Consider the following 26,637-nt stretch of genomic DNA (forward strand, 5'->3'; position numbering starts at 1 on the left):
ACTCAGGAGTGGGAGTAGGCAGTTCAGCCTATGATTGTAGCTGATCTTACCCTAGTCTCAACCCTGCCCCTTTCCTGCCTGCGTCCTACAGTACTTTATTCCCCCTTTTCATCAGAAACGTAACTATTTCTTTCTTGAATCTGTTGACTGGCTCTGCCACCACTGCACTCAGGGACAGTCAGTTCCAAAGATTCACAAGCGTCTGAGGAAAGTTCTCTTCATTTCAGTTTCAGTTTCAAACCTACCTCCTCTCAAGAGGGTCCCGATCAATGTCCACCTTATTAATTCCCTCTGGATACCTCGATCAGATCCACTATCATTCATCTGACCAGTTTTGTTGAATCAACGTTTTTCACGGATGAAGTTTTAGAGCCAGGTCTCTCAGTTCAGGGAGAAGGCCCAACTACTGTACCCCAAGAGGAGCCAAAATTAGTCAACTTTACTGCCTAGGTGCCAGTTACAAAACTTTATTGTGGTTGGAGGCATGCATACAGTCTGGAGGGTACAGAACGTAAGAGTTCAGGTGCCAACGTGCAATGTTAGAGAACTAATACAAAAGAAAATCTGAATTTAAAAAAAATTAGATTGTACAAAAGCCTGTGTGCTTGCACGAGCCGAACATGGCCATCAACCAGTCTTAATTTTAAAAAAAACATAACAGCTTGTTAAGCCCATCAGAATTTGGCCTCAATACAAAAGTAACATCATCAAGCGATGCTATCCAATGTCGAACTGCAGGGGCGTTGCTCCTGGAGCTGGAGGAGGCAATTCTGCAGCTGAAACCGGAGCGCTGGAACGTAAATACAAGTGCAAATCGAACGACACAGTGACTACAACTAACCACAAACTGGTATCGATGCTTCATCTGACTTTCCAGCACCCCCCCCCCCCCCACCCAAGGAGAAGTACAGGGATGGCGGCTGGAGGAAATACCAGGGTGCTTTCCGGATGACTGCAAAATGGATTTAAAAGGCTGACTTGGGAGCCAAAGACAAAGGTAAGATCAAGTGATTTCAGCACCTGTTGGAGATTGCTGGAAAAATTTTAGCTGACGATCCCGGGATTGTGTGAAGAATCCATGCAGGGCGAACCTAGAAACTTTGCGCTGAACCCTGCGGAATACACGGAGAGTTCAATAACTGAGTCGAGAAATGTTTTTGGGAGGGGTGGTTGTGAGAATTCCATGATTTCAGGAAGGTCTTCATGATTGCTTGGAGAATCTAGTAATTTTGTCGCGGCGGGGGTGCTGAATTATATGATTGTGGGGGAGAGCCTGTGATTTCAGAGTGAATTCCATGTTTTTAGGGTGAATCTCGTGATTGCAAGGAGAATCTGTGATTTCAGAGTGAATCCATGGTTTTCGGGCGAGTTCCATGATTGCAGGGAGAATCCTGCGATTTCAGGATAAATGACGAAGAATTGTATGACGGTTGGCAGAAATCTGTAGCTTCAAGCTAAATTCAGTGAACTCGAGGAGAATCCTGAGATTGAGCAAGGATTTCAGGACTGTAGGAAGACTCCTGTGCATGAGGGTAGCTAAACCAGTCACAATTCTCATTGTATCAGAGACAATGGGAACTGCAGATGCTGGAGAATCCGAGATAACAAAGTGTGGGGCTGGATGCTCCTAAGATGCTGCTTGGCCTGCTGTGTACATCCAGCTCCACACTTTGTTATCACAGTTCTCATTCTTCCTTAGGATGCTGACTGTCATCGCCGGCTGAATTCAGAGCCTGGTCCTCCTCCTCCTCCTCCTTCCCATGCTTTTTCAAATCTCGTCTTCTCCTGTGCAGTACAATGATGCAGCCAAAGGAGAGGGATGGGGGTTTGGCTAGGAGTGCGTGGGAAGGTGAGGTTAGAAAATCCATACGGCCACAGACAAGCTTCAACTTCATCGAACCCCACGATCAGCCACATGACTGTGACAGAGAATCCTTACAGGTGCGGGCCATTCGGCCTATCGAGTCCACATCGAACCGCCAAAGAGCATCCCATCCTGTCCCTGCATTACCCATCATTAATCCACCCAGCTTGGACACTACGGCCAACTTAGCACGACCGATCCACCCTAACCTGCACATCTTTGTGACTGTGGGAGGAAACCCGCACAGGACGTGCAAACTCCACACAGACAGTAACCTGAGTGAGGTATCAAACCTGGGTCCTTGGTGCTATGAGGCAGCGACGCTAAGCACTGAGCCATCCCTTGTCATACACTAAACCTTTATGGATATTCCCCTGGAGATGCCCACGACTGCGGAGCAGAGTTCGTGTTCAAACTGGCTTAATTTTTAAAAAAAGTCAACCTGCGGGATGTGAGGGTCACTGGCTGGGCCCAGCATTTATCGCCCGTCCCTTGTTACCTCTTCAGAAGGTGGTGGTGAGCTGCCTTCTTGAACCGCTGCAGTCCATGCGCTGTCGGTAGATGCACAGTGTTGCTGTTGGGAGCGAGGTGGTGTTCCCTGATTCTGACCTATCGACAGTGAAGAAACGGTGGTGCAGTCCCTTGTCAGGATGACTTGTGGCTTTGAGAGAAATGGTCAGTCAGTGACAATTGCGGGGGGACTTCGGACCGGATGCCCAACTCTTTTCGCACGGCATACTCAGAACGCTGAACAGAATTTTCCAACGCACCCTATCGATTTGTCCTCCACTTGCTCCCGTCATCTCCGGAGCCTGAAGCCTCCATAGTCTCTGCTCCAGCAATTTTGGAAGTTTGTCCCTTACTCCCATCCCTGTTTGATTAAGGGCCCAGTAAAGGCATCCCTTTCCCTGATACCCAGGGATTGGAATATACTTGTAACACCTTCAAACAAATGGTTTGTTGCAATTAGCTTCACAGGGCTGCCTCCACTTACACACGGGGTACAGGAGGAATAATTTTGGAATTCCAAACACTCTCTCACACACACACACACACACAGACATACATGCATGCACACACAGACATGACTGATAGCAACTGGGCTCCTCTGGAGGCCTGGTTTCTTGAAGAAACGCAGGAAATCCTGCGGACTGAGTTATTAAAAAGTCAAGAATACGGGTGAATCCCTTATCAGCACATATTTTTGTTCCGAGCTCATGGAAAATTCCTTTGTGCATCAACATGCTCCATCGCCCCGAGGCCTGTTCCCCCTCGAGACTTGAGGGGAGGGGGTTGGGGTCAGCTGGCCTTGGGTTTAATCCTGAGAGACAACTGGTAAACGCAGGCCGATGGTGGCCCAGTGGTTTATCCAACAAAAAAAAACACAAAAGAGAGAGAGCCATCTGTCACCAGTTCCATCGAATGAAACGCCGCAGGACGTTTTCGACTGTTCTCTTCCTGATGCGATGCATCCTGGTCGGCTTACAAGAGCGAAGGGTGAAAACGAAAAGCAGAATTCGGCGGCTGCTCTGACGCCATCGTGCCCTGGGCCGGTCGGGGGGTCATCGCCGACAATTTTCATCTGAGGGAGAGACAAGAGTGAAACGTACAGCCAGTCGTCGCGGGGAGGTGGAATCGAGGCGTTGGCGAGGCCGGCAGGAGGCGGGGGAAGGGGCTGGGTTTCATGGCACCCGCCTCAGCTCTCTTCCCCGCGCCTCCCGTACCTGATGGGAATGGAAGTGTCGGGCCGCAAAACCTCAGTGACCGAAGGGCATAGGGCAGGAAGATCACCACACTGTCTGCAACCGGGAATTGGGAATTGCCGATAGGGAATGGAGGAACTGAATTATCAGGAGAGGCTGGGACTTTTACCATTGGAGCGTAGGTGGTGACTTGTAGAGGTTTATAAAATCATGAGGGCTATAGGTAAGCTGAATGGCAGGTATTTTTTCCCCCTAGGATGGGGAATTTCAAGATGAAGGGGCACGTTTTTAAGGTGAGAGGAGAAACATCTGAAAAAGGACACGGGAGCAATTTTTCTTCGCACAGAGAGTGGTTCCAGGGGAAGTTGTGGGATGCAGGTATGGTTACAAAGTTTAAAAGACATTTGAATAAGTATATACACAAAAAATGTTTGAAAGGATATGGGCCGAGCACAGCACGTGGGGCTAGTTTAGTTTGGGGTATGGACTGGATGGACTGAAGGGGTGCGTCCGTTTCCCGTGCTGTGTGACTCTCTGACTATAACTCCAGCAGGAGGCGCTGGGGGAAAGCGAGATAGAATTCCACAGAAGACTCATGGTCAGTGCAGATTCTGAGAGGGGAGGAAAACAAAATACTGTGAAACCCCGAAACATAAACAAGCAGTGCCTGCAAAAACGTGCAGCATCTGCGGAGGGAGAAGCAGTGCTCATGTTTTGAGTCCGACGTGAGTGCATTCTGAATTGGAGTCGCTGAAATGCTGAGGGGACCCAAAAGGGAGGATTACAGGAGGGTATTTCTACTCGTGAGGGAGCCTAGACTTGAGGAAGATGGTGGTGGGGGTGCTTCTTTCAAAACCAAAGGATCTCCAATTTAAGATGGAGCTGAGAAGAACCATTTTCTGTCAAGGGGTTTGTTAGTTTTTGAGCTCTCTCTTCCACACAGCAGTGAAAGTTGGGTCATTGAACGTATTCAAGGTTGAATTAGACAGTCTTCTGACTAGGCAGTCAATATTTACAGGCATTAAAGTGAGGGTGACAATCCGACCATCCGGATTTGATTCAATCCAGGGCTCAATGGCCTCTTCCCCTGCCCCATCTTCCGTGATATTTTAAATCAAGGATGAAAGAAGAAATCACTGGCGGCCACTGCACATTCTCCCCTTCGTGTTTGCAAGTCAGAAGGATTCGCAAGGGGCAGCGTCGGAGCTGATGGGTGACGTGCTGAGTAAAGCTCCCTGTGCACTGTTCTGACAAATCAGCTGAAGGCTGTGTACTGTATGGGATCAGGCACAGATGGAGTTATAGGAGAAGATGTGGCGTGGGGGTATTAGCGCTGGATCGGTAAGACAGAGATCCCAGGCAAATGCTTTGGAGACCTGGTTTCAAACCCCACCATGATAAGACAGTGAAATTCGATTCAACAAATGCCTGGAATTGTGTAATGGTGAGCATTTATGGAGTTAAAAGCTGATCTGTAAACAAAAGAAAATCTGCTGCCCTTGCCTGGGATCTGGTCTAAATGTGACTCCAAACCTACAGCAACTTTGTTGGCTCTTAATTGCTATAAGGTCAAGTGGCAATTAGGGGATGGGAGATAATTCTGGCCCAGCCACTGATGCCCACATCCCAATTATTTTTATTTTGATAATAATCCATTTTCTTCTGCCACTCCCTGTGGTAATGGCTTCCACATCCTCACCACACTTTGGGTAGGGAAATTTCTTCTGAATTCCCCTCAGGATTTCTTGCTGACTAATTTATGTTGACGGACTCCACTTATACACTCCATCATAAGAGGGGATTCCTGCTGTATCCATTCACTCAGAACCTTCCCATAGGCTTTAATGTCCCCTTCGGTTCACCCCTTTTCATTATGAGAGAGATGAGGCCCAGTCTGTCAATCGCTTCGAAATAGGCTTCCCCAGGCATTTCTGGTTAATCTTCTCTATGTCTTTCTCTTTTTTAATAATTCAGTGTCCAGGGAATACTCCGAGTGTGCTTTACAGCAAGGTTTAGAACAGCTATCCTACTTTTCACCTGAGTCCCTCAGGAAGATTTCCTCCCCACAGAGACTGAGAGATTCACCTAGCTTGAAGATCACTTCGGTGGGATTGGGGTGAATGAGGCAGTTTTGGGTCCAAACGTATGGAAAGTGGTTCAGCATTGTGTTATGGGAAGTGTGGAACATAAACATGAAGACACCCGGGTTTAGGAGTGGGGGGGAAGCACCTATTGCATCCACATCTCTCTCCAAAGGATCTAGACTCATCCCTAGACCAAGGCAGGTCGGGATGACAGAATTTTAAAATGTGGCTGCCATTGGGTCAGCATGCACTGCCTACCCCTTAATCAACCTCACAAGCTTAGTAGCTAGCTAAACCGCTCCAAAACACAGCCAAGAGTCACGTTGCTGTCTGCCTGGAGGCAGGTGAATGCCAGGCCGGATAAGGTTTTCTCTCTTCCTTTGGGAAAGGGTAAGGCTTGTATAACACTAGGAGAAAAATGGCACGATTGGGGCACATGTCAGCGTGCATGCGTGAAGAGGAAATTCTGCTTGATGAAGCTGCTGGAGATTTTATTTCGAGGATGTCACTAGCAAAATCGATAAAAAGTAGACTTGGATTTTCAGAAGGCTTTGATGTAAGTCACGACATAGATTGGTTAGCTAAAATCAAAGCACGTGGGATAGGAGACAACAGACTGGCAGGGATTAAGGATTGGCAAACAGACAGTTGGAATGAACAGGTCGTTCTCATGTTGGTGGGCTATGACTAGCGGTGTACTGCAAGGATCAATACATAGAGTCATACAGCACAGAAACAGACCCTTTGGTGTAACCAGTCCATGCCAACCATAATCACAAACTAAACAAGTCCCATCTGCCTGTGCTTGGCCCATATCCTTCCAAACATTTCTTACTCATCCAAATGACTTTTAAAGTCTTAGCGAAAATGTGTCTTTTAGACATGTGCCTGTACCCACATCTGCAGCTTCCTCTGGAAGTTCAATCCACACACAAACTGCTCCCTGTGTAAAAAAAAATTTCCCCCATGACTTTTTTCACATCCTTCCCCTCTCACCTTAAAAATATGCCGACTAGTCTTGAAATCCCCTGTCCTAGGGTGAGGACACCTGCCATTCACTTTATATATACCCCTCATGATTTTATAAGCCTCTACATTAGCTCCGACACTCCAGTGAGAAAAGTGCCAGCCTGTCCTTGTGACTCAAACCTTCCATACCCGGCAACAGCCTGGCAAATCTCCTCTGAACCCTCTCCAGCTTAATAATATCCTTCCTGTAATTGGGCAACCAGAACTGCACACAGTATTCCAGAAGAGGCCTCAACATGACATCCCAACCTCTTTAATCAATGGTCTGAGCAAGAAGGTAAGTGTGCTCAATGCCTACTTAACCACCCTGTCTACATGTGATGCAGATTTCAAAGAATTATGGCACCTGAACTCCTAGGTCTCTCTGTTCTCCAACGCTACCTAAGGCCCTTGTTTGTTTTACCAAAATGCAATACCTCACATTTATCCAAATTAAACTCCATCTGCCACTCCTCAGCCCATTGACCCAGCTGATTGAGATCTCTTTGTAATCTGCGATAATCTTATATGGGTTCCCCACTGTTCACAATGTACCTCAGTGACTTAAAGGTGACAACCAAATGTAATGTTTCCAAATTTTCGAGTGGTACAAAGTTAAGCTTAAATGTGAGTTGTGAGGAAGATGTTTAAAAAAAAAGATTTCAGGAGGGTTTGGACAGACTAAGTAAATGGGCAAGAATATGGTAGAAGGAATATAATGGCGAAAAATGTGATGTTATCCGTTTCAATGGGAGGAACAGATGTGCACAGTATTTGTTCACCGTAAGAGATTGTGAGAGAGTGGATGTATAAAGGTACCTCCTTGTTGATCAGTCACTGAAGGCTAACATACAGCTGCAGCAAGCCTAATGTAGTTTTACTGCAAGAGGGCTTGAGTTCATAGAATCATAGAATTCCTGCAGTGTGGAAACAGGCCCTTCGGCCCAACAAGTCCACACCGACCTCAGAGCATCCCACCCATACCCATCTCCCTATAACTCACCTAATCTACACCTCCCTGAACACTGTGGGCAATTTAGCATGGCCAATCCACCTAATGTGCACATCTTGGACTGCAGAAGGAAACCGGAGCACCCAGAGGAACCCCACGCAGGCATGGGGAGAATGTGCAAACTCCACACACACAGTTGCCCGGGGGTGGACATCGAACCTGGATCCCTGGCGCAGTGAGGCAGCAGCGCTGACCACTGAAACACCCTGCTGCCTTGTCCCATCCTCGTCCCATTTGCCAACATTTGGCACGTATCCCTCCAGTTCAGGAGTGCAAAGTCACGCTTCAACTGTACTGACTTTCCCTGGAGTACTGTATGTTGTTTTGGCTGGTTCCTCATCTCAGGAAGGATATTATTGCCCCATTGAGAGAGTGCAATGGAGGTTCGCCAGACTTTTCCCCAGGAATGGCAGCACTGTCCTCTGAAGACAGATTGGACAAACTGGGCCCATACTGAAATGAGAGAATCCCTTCGAGTCTGCACCCAACCTCCAAAGCGCATCCCATCACGGCCCAGCATTTACCGTAGTTAACCCATCCAGCCTGCATACTACAGGGCCATTTAGCCTGGCCAATCCACCTCACCTGGACACTATGAGGCAACTTAGCACGGCCATTCCGCTTAACCTGTACATCTTTGGACTGCGGGAGGAAACCCATGCAGACATGGGGAGAAAAATGCAAATTGTTGCCCAGGGGTGGAATCGAACCCAGGTCCCTGGTGGTGTGATGCAGCAGTGATAACCACTAAGCCACCGTGCCACCCGGAATAGCCCATAGCCCGTTCCTGTTCCTTCGATCCTAAGGCTGACAGTACACAACTCTCCCGCACAATCATTCAAGTCACGTGGAAGACATTCCTGCCACCCAGGAAATAAAGCGGAGTGTTTGATTGGCTTTATCTCTTGCCTCGTACACCTGTGGCACAACTTCTACTGCTTGTTGTTCTAGTTTTGTTCGGAGATGCATTTGTTCATTTACCTCATCGGGACTGGCAGTTCGTGGTGTGCATGTTTGTGTGTGCGTGTACATGCGTGTGGGTGTGTACGCGCGTGTGTGGGTATACATGTGCATGTGTACATGTGTGTACATCTGTGTGTGTGTACGTATGTGTGTGTTCGTGTGTGTGTGTGGTGCGTGTGTACGGGCGTGTGTATGTGTGGATATGTGTGCGTGAGTACGTGTGTGTATGTGTGTACACATGTGTGTGTGCACCTGTGTGTGTATGTGTGTGTGGCATGTGTGTGTATACATGTGTGTGCATGTGCATGTGTGCACGTGTGTGTGTGCACGCATGTGTGCGTGTATGTGTTTGTGTGTGTATATACGAATGGCAAGGTTTCATTTCTCTCCAGAAGTTTAAAAGATTTAAGGTGAAGCTGGGCATAGCGAAAAGACAGTACTGAATATAACAGCTTCTGTTATGTTAATCCACAGATATACCAGTCACTAACTAGACAGTCTGGGATAATAACAACTAGGAACAGAAGTAGCCCATTCAGCACATCCAGTCTGTTTTGCCATTTAATACAATCAAGACTGATCTTATCTCCGCCTCAACGCCACGTTCCTGCCCTCTCCTCTTAATGCTTCAATTCGTTATGCATTAAAAATTTGTCTACCTTCTCCTTAAATTTATTCAGTGTCCACTGCACTCTGGGACACTGAATTCCACATATTCATGAACATTTGGGAAACGTAATTCCTCCTTGTCTCTGTTTTAAATCTAACACCCCTCATCCTAAGCTATGTTTCTTCTAGTTTGTCACACGCAGGGGAAACATCCTCTCCAAGTCTACATTGTCAATTCCCCCACTGGCCCCTGCTGTCAGCCTCACACAGACTCCTGTACATACCCACAGCAGCCAGCACTCCCTTCCCCAGCCCCTTCCCCATCTTAACAATCCCTTTCTCCCCCACACTCCACCTGACATCCCCACACTTCCATTCCCGCATTCCCTGTGGACAACACTGCCTGACCACTCTTCCTGCCTGAATTCCCGATGTGCCCACTCCCACACCCTCCCTCAAACCCCACCCAGAAACAAACGCACCCTCAGCCCCTCACAAATCCCCTCCTAGACACACATACTCCCCTCCCACTCTCCTCACATACTCCCCTCGCCTCACAACACATATCCCCACACACTCCCCTCCCCTACCCGAGACACACACTTACCCCCTCTATTCTACATATCCCCTCACACCTCTCTCACACACTCCCTGCCCCCCTCTCCATTCACACACTCACCCCTCCATCCCACACACGCCCTGCACGCTCCCATCTACACATACCCTGCCCCCTCCATATACACACACACACACTTTCCCCCTCCCTCTCACACAGGCCCCTCACTCTCTCTCATACATAGCCCGCATCCACTCCCCATATAGTTTCTCCCCCTCCCTCCCACATACCCCCACACTCCCTCCCACACACACACACACAATGCTCCCCTTCCCACACTCTCACCCTCTCTCCCACACACTCCCCACGCCCCCTCACCATACACACACTCTCACCCTCCCCATACACACACTCGCCCCCTCCATCCCACAGACCCCTACACTCCCTCCCACACACACACCCCATGCTCCCCATCCCTCCCATACATGCCCTCCCCCTCCCTTCCACACACCCTATACACTTCCCCTGTCCATACACATACTCTTCCCATCCCTCCTACACACCACCGATGGTCCCTCCCACACGCAACCTTCCCCCTCCCCATACCCTCTCCATATACCCCCAATTCGCCCCCCCACATACTCCCTGATGCCCCTCCACATACACCCACACACCCCAACCCCTCCCTCACACACTCCCCTCTCTCTTGGCCAACACACCCCAATCCCAAGACAGCCACTCTCCCTCCCCCTCCTTCCCCCACAGTGCCATTCTCATCCCCCTCAGCCACACTCCCTAAATCCGCTCCCCCCCCCCCAACAAACAGCGGCTCTGCTCCCCCCGACCGGGGCGAACAAGGGGGTGACATACCAACGAGCAGTGGTCTCCTGTGGAGGGCCGTGCCCACCGACGACGTTTTGTCAACGCCGAGGCGCCGTGCCAGGGACCCCTCCTCCACCTCCTCCTCGTCCTCATCCTCGGCGGGATCTCGGGCCCGGGGCTTGACCGCGGTCGCCGCCTCCTCGCTGTCCTCCCGCTCCGGGCCGAGCTCGGACAGCAGTGTTAGCTCGGATGGGTACTCGAAGGTGGACTCCAGCTCACCGTCATTAAAGGAGATGCTGAACTGAAACGCAGAGGGGAGGGGAACACGCCCGGGTGAGGAGGAGGCATGGAACAAGTTCGACATAACCGCATTCACAAGTTGCAGACTCCCAACAATGCAAAAGAAGGCCATTCATCCTGTCTAGTCTGTACTGACCTCCCAACAGCATCTATCCTACACCCCACACCCCAGTAATCTGCATTTCCCCATTGTTAACCCACCCAAGCCTGCACATCCCTGGACACTATGGGGCAGTTTCCCACAGCCAATCCACCCGAGCCTGCATATCTTTGGACTTGGACAGGAAACTAGGGCACCCTGGAGGAGACCCATACAGACAAAGGGGAGAACGGGCAAACTCTGTGACTCAAACGTGCCGCAAAGTGTAGCCGTGGCCCAGCAGCCCCCCCACTCCCACCTCACTGAAATGCACTTCGTTCAAAATTCCCGCATTTGGTTGAGGTCTCTCCCCAGTCCATTGCTCTAAATTTCCAGTCATAGGATCAGAGAACTCCCCACAGTGTGGAGGCAGGCCAGTTGGCCCATCACGTGCACACTGACCAACCCCAAATAGCATCCCACCCAGACCGAAACCTGCCACCACCCCGTCCCTATCCCTGTAACCCTGCATTTCCTATGGCTCATCGACTTAACCTACACATCCCTGGGCACTAAGGGCAATTTAGCACGGCCAATCCACCCTAACCTGAACATCCCTGAGCGCTAAGGGCAATTTAGTACGGCCAGTCAACCCCAACCCGCACTTGCCTGGATACTATGGGACAATTTAGCACAGCCAATCCACCCTAACCCGCATATCCCTGGGCACTACGGGACAATTTAGCATGGCCAATCCACCCTAACCCGCATATCCCTGGGCACTACGGGACAATTTAGCACGGCCAATCCACCCTAACCTGCACATCCCTGGGCACTATGGGACAATTTAGCACAGCCAATCCATCCTAACCCACACATCCCTGGGCACTACGGGACAACTTAGCACGGCCAATCCACCCTAACCCGCACATCTTTGGACTGGAGCACAAGGAAGAAACCTACACAGTCTCCCAAGGCTGTGAGGCGCCAGTGCTATTCACTGAGCCACTATGCCTGGTGAGATCAATAGAGCCTTCAGTGTGCCCATTAGGTTGGCATCTATGGCCCACTGGTTACAATGTCCATGGATCTCCGTGGGCAGGACTGCTTTCTGAAACTGCAGCGTTTCCCCCTGTTGTGCGGTGGATTTCAACAAATTGCTTGGCAGACAGTCCGTTCCAAGTGAGGCGATCACAGTGCAATGATTTGTTCATCAGGAAAAACCTGCCTGAATCTGGTCCAACAGGTGCTGGTGCAGGAAAACTGCACAGGTCAATGAGAGTCTCGATTTCACAACGAGCTTTTTCACAACGTCATCGAGCCTAAGCCAACCATGAAGCCACAAGAAATAGGAGCATTCACCCATTCAGCCCCCTCAAGCCTGGTCCTCCATTCAATAGGATCGTGGCTGATCTGACATTGTTTACGTCCACCTTCCTGCCCTTCACCCGTAACCTTCGATTATAAAGATCCACCTATTTCATGCAAGGACAGCTCTCTGTGGCAAGGAGTTCGAAATCCTTAAATTCCTTCTCGCAGTCTTATACTGGCATCCCTTTCTTCTAAGACTATGCCCTGTGGTCCTAGACCTTCCCATGAGGGATAATATCCTCTCAGTATTTACCCCATTGAGCCCCTTAAGAATCCACACATTTGAATGAGATCGCCTCTCATTCTTCTAACTTCCAATGAGGAAAGTCCCAGCCTGTTTAGGCTTTGCTCACAAAACTATCCCTTCAAACCAGGGATCATCCTAGGGAACTTTTTCTCTGATCTGCCTCTGATGAAATGATATGCTTAAGTATTGCAGATATGGTCTAGCCAGAACCTGGTACAGTTTCCCTCAGCCTGCAAGTCCCTTGAAATAAGGGCCAACATCACATTGGCCTTCCTGACTACCATCCATGTTGTTATTTATTTTCCATCCGAGCCTTGTCTCACTCAGAGATAATGGGAACTGCAGATGCTGGAGAATCCAAGATAATAAAGGGTGAAGCTGGATGAACACAGCAGGCCAAGCAGCATCTCAGGAGCACAAAAGCTGACGTTTCGGGCCTAGACCCTTCATCAGAGAGGGGGATGGGGAGAGGGTTCTGGAATAAATAGGGAGAGAGGGGGAGGCAGACCGAAGATGGAGACAAGAGAGTTGCAGTGGGAGAGAGATTCCCTGAGGTTGGTCCGGAGGGAGGAGGGTAACTTCTTCAGGTTAATTCCCATTATCTCTGATACAATTTTAACCTCACTGCAAAGCCTCTTCCAGGGATGCCTAACCTGAAGAAATTACCCTCATCCCTCTGGACCAACCTCAGGGAATCTCTCTCCCACTGCAACTCTCTTGTATCCATCTTCGGTCCGCCTCCCCCTCTCTCCCTATTTATTTCAGACCCCTCTTGCCATCTTCCTCTCTGATGAAGGGTCTAGGCCCGAAACGTCAGCTTTTGTGCTCCTGAGATGCTGCTTGGCCTGCTGTGTTCATCCAGCTTCACACTTGATTACCTTGTCTCACTCACTTTGTTTTGCTCTCTCATCAGATCCTTCTATCTCCTGTTTCTTCACCCATTCAGCCAGCAAGCTCTCAAACACTTGTTAATGTAATGGCCAATTCCACATACTCTTTGGAGCAAAGTGGTTTCTCTAGAGATTCCCCCACCGCACCCCCCCCAACTGGATTTGCGAGTGACTGTCTCCTCGATGGCCCCCCGTTTTGAATTCCCCTGTCCAGGGGAATCACTTTGCCTAAGACCATCTCATCTCGGCCTTTTGAACACATCCCCATCCCCCACATCCCACCCGCTTCCTGAGGGAAAACAGACTCAATCAGTTCAGTCTTTCCCAACAGTTGTGACCTAACAATTCTGGCCTCACCCTTCTCCGTAACAAATCGGAGCAGGAATAGGCCCCTCGGCCCATCGAACCTCCTCCACCGTTCAATAAGATCACGGCTAACCTGATTGTGTCCTTAATTCCTCTTTCCTGCATGTCCCTTGACTCTCTCAGTCAATCAAAAATCTGTCTAATGATACATTCAATGAGCCGGCCTTCTCTCTGGGGAAGAGAATTCCTAAGATTAAACCCCTAGCAGAGGAAATTCCTCCTCATAACTGTCTGCTATAATTGGGGGACCCCTTACTTTTAAATGGTGGCCCCTAATTTCTTGATCTCCCCCATGACGGGAAACATTTTTCCAGTACCTATCCTGTTGAGATCCCTCAGAATTGTACAGGTTTCAGTCAGATCACCCCTCATTCTTCTCAACTCCAATAAGCATAAAAGCAACATACTCAACCTTCCCTGAACTGTTTCCAATGCACCTTCCTCCTTGACTCTGATCACCCCAAACTGTTACACGGTCTCAGCAACATCCTGGACAGTGTGGCTAAGCACTTCAGAAAAGCTTTAATTTTTGAGCTTTCAGCTTTACTTCTTTAATTTCTACTTAAAGCTAAGAAGGTCTGCGACCCAAAACATCAACTTTCCGCTTCTTCAATGCTGCCTGGCCTGCTGTGTTCCTCCAGCTCCACACTGTGTCATATCTAAGGTCTGCAATGTGTAACTTCTAACCTTACTTTATATGTTTTACATGTGACTATAATTACTGAAATATTTAACATTTCTTTCTTTCTGTCTTGCTGTTAAGATTCAGTAAGTAGGTACTTGTAGTGAAGTTACATTTTGCACTGTACTCCTGCACTGTCATACCTGAGTGCATCCCTCGGATCAAACAGACTAAAGAGGAGGATGAGGCAACCATGGATGGACAAGGGAAGTCAGGGACAGCATAACAGAGCAGTGGGAAGCCAGAGGATTGGGAAGCCCACAAAGAGCAACAGAGGACAACGAGAAAAGAAAAAAGGAGGGAAAAGATTAAATATGAGGGTAAGCGAGTCAGTAATATAAAAGAAGATTGTAAAAGTTTCTTTAAATATGTAAAGGGAAAAAGTGCACATTGGGTGCTGAGAAATGACACTGGAGAAGTACCGGAGAATGGGGGACAAAGAAATAGCAGAGGAACTGAGCATGTACTTTGTGTCAGTCTTCACAGTGTAAGACATGAGTAGCATTCCAAAAATTCAAGGCAATCGGTGGGGGGAGGGCGAAAGAGGAAGGAGGAGGCGGGCACAGAGGTGAGTACAGTGGACATCATCAAGGAGAAGGTGCTAGAAAAGCTGAAAGGTCTGAAGGTGGATCAATATTCCTGGACCAAATGGACTACACCCCAGAGTTCTGAAGGAGCTCGCTGAAGTGATAGGGGAGGCATTAGCTGGGATTTTCCAGGAATCACGGGAGTCAGGGAGGGTCCCAGAGGACTAATGTAACCTGCTCTTTAAAAAGAGATTGAGGGAAAAGACAGGAAATTATTGGCTGATTAGCCTGGCCTCTGTCATTGGTAAGATGATGGAGTCCATTGTCAAAGACGAGATTTCTGAATACTTGGAAGTGCATGGTAAAATATGGCAAAGTCAGCATGATTTCATCGAGGGGAGGTCATGCCTAAAAAATCTGCTAGAATTCTTTGTGGAGGTAATGTGCAGGTTAGACCAAAGAGGTCCAATGGATGTTATCTACTTGGATATCCAGAAGACCTTTGACAAGGTGCTGCACAGGAGGCTGCTGAGTAAGATAAGGGCCCATGGTGTTAGAGACAAGGTGCCAGCATGGATAGAAATTTGGCTGCCTGGCAGAAAGCAGAGTGTAGGGTTGAAAGGGTCTTTCTTGGGATGGCAGCCAGTCACTAGTGATGTTCCATAAGGGTCAGTGTTGGGACCACAACTTTTCACTTTATACATTAATGACCTAGATGAAGGAACTGAGGATATTCTGGCTAAGTTTGCAAATGATACACAGGTAGTATTGAGGTGACAGGGAGGCTGCAGAAGGATTGAGGCGGGTTTGGAGAGTAAGAAAAACGTGGTAGATGGAATGCAATGTGGGAAAGTGTGAGGTCATGAACTTTGGTAGGAAGAATAGAATTTTATAAATGGAGAAAAAAGTCAGAAGTCTGAAGTACAAAGGGTCTGGGTGGTGTCCTAATCCAGGATTCTCTTAAGGTAAACTTGCAGGTTGAGTCAGCAGTGAGGAAAGCAAATACAATGCTGGCGTTTTATTTCGAGAGGGCTTGAATATAAAAGCAAGGATGTAACTCCGAGGCTTTATAAAGCTGTGGTCAGACCACATTCAGAATATTGTGAGCAATATTGGACCCCAAACCTCAGGAAGGATGTACTGGCCTTGGAGCGGGTCCAGAGGAGGTTCATGAGAATGATCCCAGGAATTAAAGGTTTACTCAATACTTGAGGACCATTTGAGGTCTCTCAGTCTACACTTGATAGAGTTGGAGCCCATCTAATTGAAACTTCCATAATGCTGAACGGCCTGGACGAAGTGTACACTGGGACGATGTTTCTACTAGCAGGAGGGACTAGGACACGAGGACACAACTTTAGAATAAAGCGAAGACCCTTTAGAACGGAGATGAGGAGAAACTTCTTCAGCCAGAAAGTGGTGAATCTATGGAATTCACTGCCACAGAAGGCTGTGGAGGCCAGATCACTGAGTACATTTAAGACTGAGATAGTTAAGTTCTTGATTGTCAAAAGGATCAAGGGTTACGGGGAGTGAGTGGGAGAACGGGGGTTGAGAAACTTATCAGCGATGATTGAATGGCAGAACAGACTTGATGGGCCAAAGGCCTAACTTGTGCTCTTATGTCTTATGGCCAGACCTGCTGAGCTTTTCCAGCAATTTCTATTTTGGGAACTGTGCACAATTGTCCGTGAAGGGCCCAGCTTCACAACGTTTGGGATTTGAGGACAACATTTTTCACCCAGACGGTGGTGGGAGTCTGGACGCAGTGCCCGGGAGGGTAGTTGAGGTGAGAAGCCTCACAAACTTTTAAAAAGCACCTGGATGAAGTGTCATAACATTGGAGGCTATGGGCCTAGTGCAGGAAAGTGGGACTAGTGTAGGCAGTGATAATGGGAACTGCAGATGCTAGAGTATCCGAGATAACAAAGTACGTAGCTGGATGAAGGCAGCAGGCCAAGCAGCATCTTAGGAGCAGGAAAGCTGATGTTTCGGGCCTGGACCCTCTATCAGAAAAGGGTCTGTTGAAATGTCTAGGCCCGAAACATCAGCTGTCGTGGTCCTAAGATGCTGCTTGTCCTGCTGTGTTCATCCAGCCCCACACTTTGTTATCTTGTGTGGCTTGGTGTTGGTGGCATGGACGTTATAGGTCCAAGGGCCTGTTTCTGTGCTGTATGACCCTATTCCAGTCTAAAACAATAACACGCCCTCACCCCCACCCCCAATTACACTTAAATTTCCCCTTTCCCACAAAAACAACCACAGCTTCCACTGTTAACTCTCAAGCTTGCAAAGGAAATCCCCTTCCTGCAGTCACTTCCTGGTTTCCTCTCTGGGGGGCCGTGGAGCAAGTGTCACTTTGGAGCGTTATATCCTTCCGAACCAGGGTTGCAATCTGGAAAAGGGGCTGAGTCATGTGGATGGCTTGCTACAGGCAGGAAGTGGAACATGCAGAGAAGTACTCTGCTCCAAGGCGGGGGCGGGGAGGAGAATGTAGTCAGCAGTAGCTCGCTGCACTAACTCTCGTATCTCAGAGATAACAGGCTGCTGGTTCGAGCCCTGCTTGGGCGAGATGTTTGTCGAAGTCTGTGAGACAGAGCTCTAGTTGTGTGTTTGAGACAACAAGGTGTGGAGCTGGATGAACACAGCAGGCCAAGCAGCAAAGCTGTCGTTTCGGGCCTAGGCCCTTCGTCAGACCGAAACGTCAGCTTTCCTGCTCCTAAGATGCTGTGTTCATCCAGCTCTATACTTTGTTCTCTGATGAAGGGTCTAGGCCCGAAACGTCAGCTTTTGTGCTCCTGAGATGCTGCTTGGCCTGCTGTGTTCATCCAGCCTCACATTTTATTATCTTGGAATTCTCCAGCATCTGCAGTTCCTATTTATCTCTAGCTGTGCGTTTGCTGACTTTGCAGTTCTAGGGACATTATGTTGAGGGATACAGTCATGTTTGAGGCATGGGTTCTCAAATGGGAACGTAATTACTGTCTAATTAATTCTCCTTTCCAGTCCACTCAGGGGCTGCTTGCTGCCCGAGCGTTTCGAAGCACCCAGTGCATTGCGTTGAAAGAAGTTGACACGCTTAGCACCTCGTGCTTTTGTCAAATTTGAACTGTTACTTCCTGCCTCTTTCTTATAAAAAAAGTTTTACAATCTATTTACAAGTGAAAAAACGAGAAAGAAACGACGGTATTTTAAGGAAATCCAGGGGACTTTCTCCGGCTGATGTCTAGTTAAACGACATTGTGAATGATGCTTAGGTTTGGCAGCACTTTTTGGGAGGGGATTTTTTGCGGGGGGGAGGGGATGTCGAGGAAGGTTAGCTATAGAAATGCAAACGTCCTCTAGCAGTCTCATTCTGTTTCACTTCCTCTGGCGAGAGGCAAGATTACACGTGTTTCAGCAGAAATACTGTGCTGTGAGCTGCCGGAGAAATCCCATATTCAGGACGGTGTGGAAGGGAGGATGAGCGCGTCAGTAGGCACTGTCAGCACTCCGAGAGAGAGAGAGAACCGTACTATAATAGTCGATAACAGCTGATAACATTGTTTGCCTACTCGAACGTAATTGATAACCAAGTTTACCTAAGCTGATCTTCTGATTTAAAAACCGAAAGATTTGCGGATGCTGTAAATCAGGAACAAAAAAACAGAAGTTGAGCAAGGGTCACCGGACCCGAAACGTTAACGCTGATAACAAAGTGTGGGGCTGGATCAACGCAGCCGCTTGGCCTGCTGTGTTCATCCAGCCCCACACTTCGTTATCTTGGATTCTCCAGCATCTGCAATTCCCATTATCTCGGTTTTTGTTAACTTCTGATTTGTTTGCATAGTGATCTCCAGCAACAATTTGCTTTGGAGGTAGAGAGATTTTCAGGTTCCCACACTGCCCTGGGTTAGAAAAATACCGACCTGATTTTGTTCTCGAACCCACTTCTAGATTTTGCTGAGAAATTATGCCCTCCTACCTTTAAGTCTTTAATTCTCTTCCTGCCCCTCACTGCTAGTGGAAACACTTTCTCACCTACTGGACTGCCTTCCATCGCGTCGAATAGCTCACAGGAGGCCAAGTTTTTGCAGCCTATCTTTATATGACTTAGTCCTCTGCGATCATGGTGAACTGATCTAATGTTGCCGAAAATACTTTATAGCCCTGTTCTCGTCACTCCCTGGACCCAACTGCTTCAACATCTATAATTCAAACATGCTCCAAAATGCAACCAGCCCCTTTCCTGCGTTTGCGCCCTCCCCCACCCCCGCCTATACATCGCTCCAATTTTCTGCAGTCATAGAAGCAGGTCATTCATACTGATCCTCCTCAGAGCATCCCACTCAAACCTAGTCCCACCCCTCACATCCCTGCATTTCCCTATGGCTGACCCACTTAACCTAGACTCAGAGAACAATTTAGCATTTCCAATCCTCCTAATCTGTATGTCTTTGGATTGTGGGAGAAAACTGGAGCACCCGGACGAAACCCACACAGACATGGGGGGAATGTGCAAACTCCACGTGGACAGCCCGCTGAGGGAGGAATCGAACCCAGGTCCCTGGTGCTGAGGCCAAAATGCTTCCCCCAAGCTTCCAGCTTTCCCCCCTCTAATGGTGCCCTCTCTTCCCTTCATCCCACTAATCTGTCATGGCTGATTGAGCAGCTAGTTCCCTGCTCCCTGGAGCATCACTACCCACATGCCTATGCCAAGCCACATGCCATCCTGACTATAAAACATAGAAGCAGAATTTGACCATTCAGTCTGCTGATATGTTCCTCAACCCCATTCTCCTGCCTTCTCCCTGTAACTCTTAATTCCCTTACCGATCAAATGACTTGGCCTCCACACTCCTCTGTTGAAATGAGTTCCACAGATTCATCACCCTCCTCACCTCAGTTCTAAAGGGTCACCCCTTCATTCTGAGGCCGTGCCCTTGGTCCTAGTCTCTCATACTATTAGAAAAATTTTCTCCACTGCCACTACTCTCTCAACATCTTGTCCATGTCAACTCTACCCAGGCCTCTCAGTATTCGCCAACATCTTTTCAAATTCCATTGAATACAAACCGTTCCTGACGATGACAAGCCCTTCATCCCTGGGATCACTCTTGAAACTTCCTCTGGACTCTTCACTATGCCAGCACAGTCTTCCTTAGATACAGGGCCTAAAACTGCTCACAATATTCAAATGCAGTCTGACTAGGGCCATACACAGCCTCAGCAGTACATCCCTGCTCTTGTGTTCTAGCCCCCCTGAAATGAATGTCAATGTTACGTTTGCTATCCTAAACTGCTCATTGAACCTGCATGTTAACCTGAAGAGAATCCTGAACCAGGACTCCCAAATCCCTATGTGCTTCAGATTTCCGAAACCTTTCCCCATTTGGAAAACAGTCCAGACCTCTGCTCTTGCTACCGAGTGAATAAGTCCACACTTTCCCACACTGCAATCCAACTGCCACTTTTTTGACCACGCTCCCAGCCTGTCCAAGTCCTTCTGCAGCCTTTCCATTTCATCAACATGACAGGAACCAGTATCCCTCCCTGTCACTGGGTGACAATCCCAGAGTCCCCTCCCTAACAGTGCTGTAATCTCAAAGACTGCAGTTGATGAAGAAGAAGCTCACCCACCACCACCTTCTCTGGGGATATTTGGGGAGGGGCTATAAATGTTGTCCGAGCCAGTGAAAGCCAAATTCCATGGGGGGGTGGGGATATAATCCCTGTTCTCCAAATACTCCTCTCTGATAAAGTGTTAAGAGTGCTTTCAGGGACGTTGCCGGGACTGGAGGGTTTGAGCCAAACTGAGAAGCTGAATAGCTTGGGGTTGTATTCTCTGGAGCATCATATTGATGTTGTACAGGACGTTGTTGAGGCGTCTCCTGGAGCACTGTCCAGTTCTGGTCCCCCTGTCGCAGCTAGGATATGATTAAGCTGGAGGCGGTTCTGAAAAGATTTACGAGAATGTTGCCGGGAATGGAGGGTTTGAATTATAAGGAGAGACTGGATAGGCTGGGACTTTTTTCACTGGGAGCGGAAGAGGCTGAGGGGTGACCTTAAAGAGGTTTAATAAAACCATGAGGGGCAAGGAAAGGGTAAACAGCCAAGATCTTTTCCATAGGGTGGGGGAATCCAAAACTAGTGGGGCATAGGTTTAAGGCGGGAGGGGAAAGATTTAAAAAGGACTGAGGTGCAATGTTTTCATACAGAGAGTGGTGGGTGTATGAAACAAGCTGCCAGGTGGATGCTGGTACAATTACAACATTTAAAAAGAATCTGGACGGATATATGAATAGAAAGGGACTAGAGGGATATAGACCCAACGCTGGCAAATGGGACAAGATTAATTTAGGATATCTGGTTGGCATGGACGAGTCGGACCGAAGGGTCTACTTCCATGCTGTACATCTCTATGTCTCTAAATGTAACTCCCTCACCAAACTCCAAGCCTTCACCTGGATACTATGCTTCTGTTTCCCTTCATAGGCTTCACCAAAGAAAATCTATAAGCACAAGTTACTGTTCACTGTGATGAGAACACTCCACTGTAGGGTCTATATGACATAATATATACCAACGTTAGGCACTAACAGACTGGAGTGCAAGCACAGATCATTGCACTCCCCAGTCATGTCTGTAGAGAACATCGCAAACAATAATTCGTCATGCACACAGGGTTACAAGAATTGTGGTCTGATTGCACGCAACATGCCAGGAAAGTAGCTGGATATTTCTATTTCCTCCCCTCACCCCTACCAACGGAGAGTGTTATTTTGTGTTTACTGCACTGACGAGTTGCAAAGGCACAAAGAAGCAGTGTCCCACTGTGAATCTTTAAGCAAAGTGGATGGATCTATAACATATGGAACTATGCCAAGGAATTCAGCAGCGCATAACTATCTGATTACAACAGACACATGAACAAGCCCAGCGGCAGAGACTAGCCAGCTGTTCGCAGGGAAAGGAGCGCTGAGAATGGCAGAACCACATTCATTTCATTCATTGACAGAGAAAGAGAGAGAGAGTAGCTAGGAAGGGGGGTGGACAAGAAAGAATGGAAATGTTAGAACGGGGTCAGATGGAGCTAAAGAGAAACGGTATAAACTTGCATCGACTTTAACCACTTTCACAACCTCAGAGAATCCAGAAGCGAATCATAGCCAATCATTGTAATCCTTTTTGAAGTACAATTACTGGCCACAGTCACTTTGTACAAAGATAATCCGTAAGAAGGGAGAGCAGGAAGTGAATCACGTTAGAGATAGACAGAAGCAGAGGGAAAGGGTGGGGAAGAAAGGGAAAGATGGCAAGGTAGAGACAGTGGTGCAAATACATTCTCTCTCTCTCTCTCTCTCACACACACGTACGCATATTCACTCACATCTACACACATTCTCTCACACACAGGTACACAAGTGCATTCACTGTCTCACACACACACACATACAAACACATTCATTCACACACATGCACAGATGAGAGAGACAGGAAGGAGGAAGGGAGAGAAAGACAAGTGATGGAACAGTGATGGTGAGGAACAGTTTTCCCTGTGCTGACACATCAAGCTTATGGAGTCTTTACAGCTTAAACCCCTTGATGAACGTACCCCTCACATTATCCCTACCTCCGCCCTCCTCCAGCGTCCACCTTCCCGGCGTGCCCCATTGCCTGATTCACTGTCCCTACCCCCCCCAACCCCGGGGTATGCCTCCTACCTTCCCTCGGCTCACGCCAGACTTGACCAGGCAGGACCTCTGCAGCGTCAGGTAGCCACCGATCACCTGGATCTCCTCGGCCGTCGGGTACCGTTTCTTTGCCGGGGCCGCGGGCAAGCCAGCGGGGGGTGGCGTCCCCAAGATGCCGTTCTCTGTTGTCGCGGCGTTGCCAGGAGACGGGGTCTTGTTGGCTGCCATCTTGCGGGGGTTGATGGTGATGGTTCTCCCTGACTTGCGCTGGGGGCCGGGAGAGAAGGTAGGCCGCTGCCTCCCCTCGCCATCCTCCAACACCGCCTCGGGGCCTGGCCTTGAGGGCGTGGACGACAGGGTACCCTGCCGCCCCCGCCCTCCGTCACTTGCGCCCTCTGTCTCCCGGGCGACCACTCCCCCACCCCCTCCTCCATAGCTGGCTCGGACAGGGAAGGCCGGAAGCCTGGTTTCCCGGGGGCCCACAGTGGGAGGCTGCGGCCCGCTCATGTTGCTGCTGGGCCCCCCCTGACTGGTGTCTGGATCTGGCCCGGGCTCGGTGAAGGGGGCCCTGTCCAGGCCTAGCTCAGGCGTCCCACCCTGTGGTCCAGGATCCCCAGTGCGTCTCTGGTCTGTTGCCGCACCAGCAGTAGCAACAGCAGGAAGGCAGGAAGCTGTAGGGGCCTGCTCTGCACAGGAAGAGGAAGCCACATTGACAGGCTGCTGTGGCCTGGAGGAGCCGAGAGTGTTTACATCGTTGGGGGAGGGTGGGTCGGGGAGGAGGACGGAGGCTTTGGCCTCCTCCTCCTCCTCCTCCCCCTGCTGCTGCTTGGAGGGTGCAGCCTGGCCATCAACCAGAGCCTGGGCCTCCCTGGGTTCAGCCTTGCCGTCCCTCACTATGCCGGGGCCTGGATCTGGATCCCACCTCCCGCTGCCCAAACAACCAGGCCTGAGGCGTCCTCCTCCCCCTCTTCCTCCTCCCCCTCCTCGTCCTCCCTCCCCAACCATCCCCTGGGACCCTGGCCTAGCGGGCTGGGCCTCCTCCTCATTGGCGGCTCGGCTGGGTGTCTCTGTCGCCAACCAGGCCTCGAAGCGGCTGCGGGAGGTGGAGACCGTGCGCGGAGGGGAGGTGGTGGGGGGAGAGCGGGACTGGGGCCTGCGTCCTTGGCGCGGGGCGTGAGGGCTCCTCGGTGGGCCAGAGGATGCCCCTGAGCGTCCCGGGCGCTCCAGGATGTTCTCGGTGCTGCGGGAGCGAGAAGGCCGTGCCGCAAGAGCCTTTGTCTCCTCCCCCACCCCGCCATCTCTGGTCGCCCAGGTGCGCCCCTGCTGGCCGAACCTGCACAGTAGCCGGCTGACCCGCCCACGTTTGGGGCCCTCCTCTCCCAACTCCGCTCGGCACTTCCCAAAGGAGTTCAGATCCTCCACACTCCTGCTCAAGGGGGAACGGAGGTCAGGCCGACATGCCCCCTGCTGGCCGGCCAGGCCATTCACACTCGGCAGCTTCTCACTGGTGCCCGGGAGCCTGGGCCCGGATTCAATGATGGTGATGTCGTCTGCCTGTATGATGGTCACCCCTGGGGTGTGACAGATCATCTCGGTCCCTGGGACACCCAGAGGGGCCTGCTCCAGCTCCGAACCTCCCTTCCTCTGCTTCTCCCGCTGGATAAAGTGATTCTGGCGCAGGGGCCCAATGTTCTCCCGCAGCACCACGCTGTCTGTCGCCGTGGCAACGCAGGCCTCAGGCTCTGTCCCATCAGTCCCAGCCTTGGCTGCAGAGCCCATCGGGCTAGACCCAGCCTGACCCTCGGCCTGTATTTCCAAAGACGATGACCCAGGGCACAGCCTGGCCCGCCTCCTCTCGATGATCTCCCTCTTCCAGGCCGGAATTCTGGCCAGCCTCTCCTGTTCTTCCTTCTCCTTGCGCCTTTCCTCTTCCTCATCCCTTCTCTTCCTCTCCAGCAGCTGAACCTTCCACTGAGGAGGAGACGTCATTGTGGAGTTTCAGCCCAGTCACTGGTGGAAAGTGAAGGGGTCAAGCCTGCCCCAGTTCTGGTCACTAAAACCTGCTCCACCCACCCACGACTGACTTCACCCCTGGGTCACCCTGTCTCACTGGGAAATCGACGGGGTCTCAAAGATGGTGACCTTCAGACAATGCCATATGGGACAGAGCAAGATCCAGATCTATGGCCAAACACCAAATCTTTCACCCTGAGACATTACAGACACTCAAAACACACACTCAATACTCAACTCGCACACTCAATACCCAACACTCAGACCCTCACACTCAATACCCAACACTCAGACACTCACAATCAGACCCTCACTCAATACCCAACACTCAGACTCTCACTCAATACCCAACACTCAGACCCTCACAATACCTAACACTCAGACCCTCACACTCAATACCCAACACTCAGACCCTCACACTCAATGCCCAACACTCAGACACTCACAATCAGACCCTCATTCAATACCCAACACTCAGACCCTCACTCAATACCCAACACTCAGACCCTCACTCAATACCCAACACTCAGACACTCACAATCAGACCCTCACTCAATACCCAACACTCAGACCTCAATCAATACCCAACACTCAGACCCTCACAATCAAACCGTCACTCAATACCCAACACTCAGACCCTCACTCAATACCCAACAGTCAGATCCTCACTCAATACCCAGCACTCAGACACTCACAATCAGACCCTCACTCAATACCCAACACTGAGACCTCACTCAATACCCAACACTCAGACCCTCACAATCAGACCGTCACTCAATACCCAACACTCAGACCCTCACAATCAAACCGTCACTCAATACCCAACACTCAGACCTCACTCAATACCCAACACTCAGACCCTCACTCAATACCCAACGCTCGGACTCTCACTATCAGACCCTCACATTCCATACCCTCAGACCCTGACACTCCGACCCTTGGGAGCACACAGCCAGCAGTTCACCCACCGAAGCCATGGTCAGGTACCCCTGCGCACCTCATGGGAACGCTCAGGTCCCCATCTGCCCCAGGATAGATCCCTCCTTCTCTCTGGATCAGGGAACTCCTTCTGTCCGTACCGGGATAAATCCTTTGACAGGGAAACTCCACGGTCTGTCCCAAGATAAATCTCTCTGTCAGGGATAAGCCTTTCTCTCGATCCTGGGAATAAGTCGCGCTCTCTGTTCTCGGGATACGGCCTCCTGTCTATCCCTACCTCCGTCCCGGGGATGACAGTCTATCCTGGGATAAATCTCTGTCTCTGTGCTCCCATGGGGTCGATTCCAGGCGGGAGGGAAGGCGATGGTGATGTCTCCCGGGTCAGACACTCCGCTGTCCCGGGACAGTGCTGGGTCCTGGGTGCCGCCCCGGCTTCCCGAACAAAAGGAGCGGCTCGGGGTGGGTGTTCCTGACCGCCCGGAGGCTGCGGATCCCGGGGCGCGGGGGGGGGACTCTCCCCGCTGGCGAGCTCTCGCTCGGGATTTGAAGCTGCCTGCGGTGGTGGGGTCCGACGGGGGATCCCGTAATCTCCCCGGGACTGGGAACCCGCTGCTGCTCACGGTGACTGAGTGTGTGTGTGTTCGAGAGAGAGAGAGAGCATCCGGGAGAGGGCAGGAAACAGAGAGAGAGAGAGAGAGAGAGAGAGACGGGGGAGGGAGAGAGAGTGTGGGGCTGGGACTAGGGGTGAATGGACAGAGAGGTAGAGAGAGCGCGAAGGCAGAGAAAATAAAGTGAGACTGAATGGAGAGAGAATAAAATAAAACGAGGAATGGAGACAGAAAGTAAATGACTGCAGAGGGTGGGAACAGGGAGAGACTTGTAGATTAGAGAGAGGGTCGTGGGGGAGAGAGAGAGAAGGGGGGAGAGGA

The 26,637-nt window shown here is 50.1% G+C and overlaps 1 protein-coding gene across 1 annotated transcript; it reads right to left on the reverse strand.

Moving 5' to 3' along the window:
* Positions 1-895: 895 nt before the first annotated feature.
* On the reverse strand, positions 896-26,637 carry LOC125446561 (phostensin-like). The gene is made up of 3 exons (XM_048520238.2): positions 22,787-26,637; positions 10,670-10,922; positions 896-3,446 (listed from the first exon to the last, which is right to left on the reverse strand). The coding sequence occupies exons 1-3, from the start codon at positions 24,743-24,745 to the stop codon at positions 3,427-3,429; spliced, it is 2,232 nt and encodes a 743-aa protein (XP_048376195.2). The 5' UTR covers positions 24,746-26,637; the 3' UTR covers positions 896-3,426.

The sequence above is a fragment of the Stegostoma tigrinum genome, chromosome 34 (assembly GCF_030684315.1).
Source record: "Stegostoma tigrinum isolate sSteTig4 chromosome 34, sSteTig4.hap1, whole genome shotgun sequence".
Classification (NCBI taxonomy): Eukaryota; Metazoa; Chordata; class Chondrichthyes; order Orectolobiformes; family Stegostomatidae; genus Stegostoma; species Stegostoma tigrinum.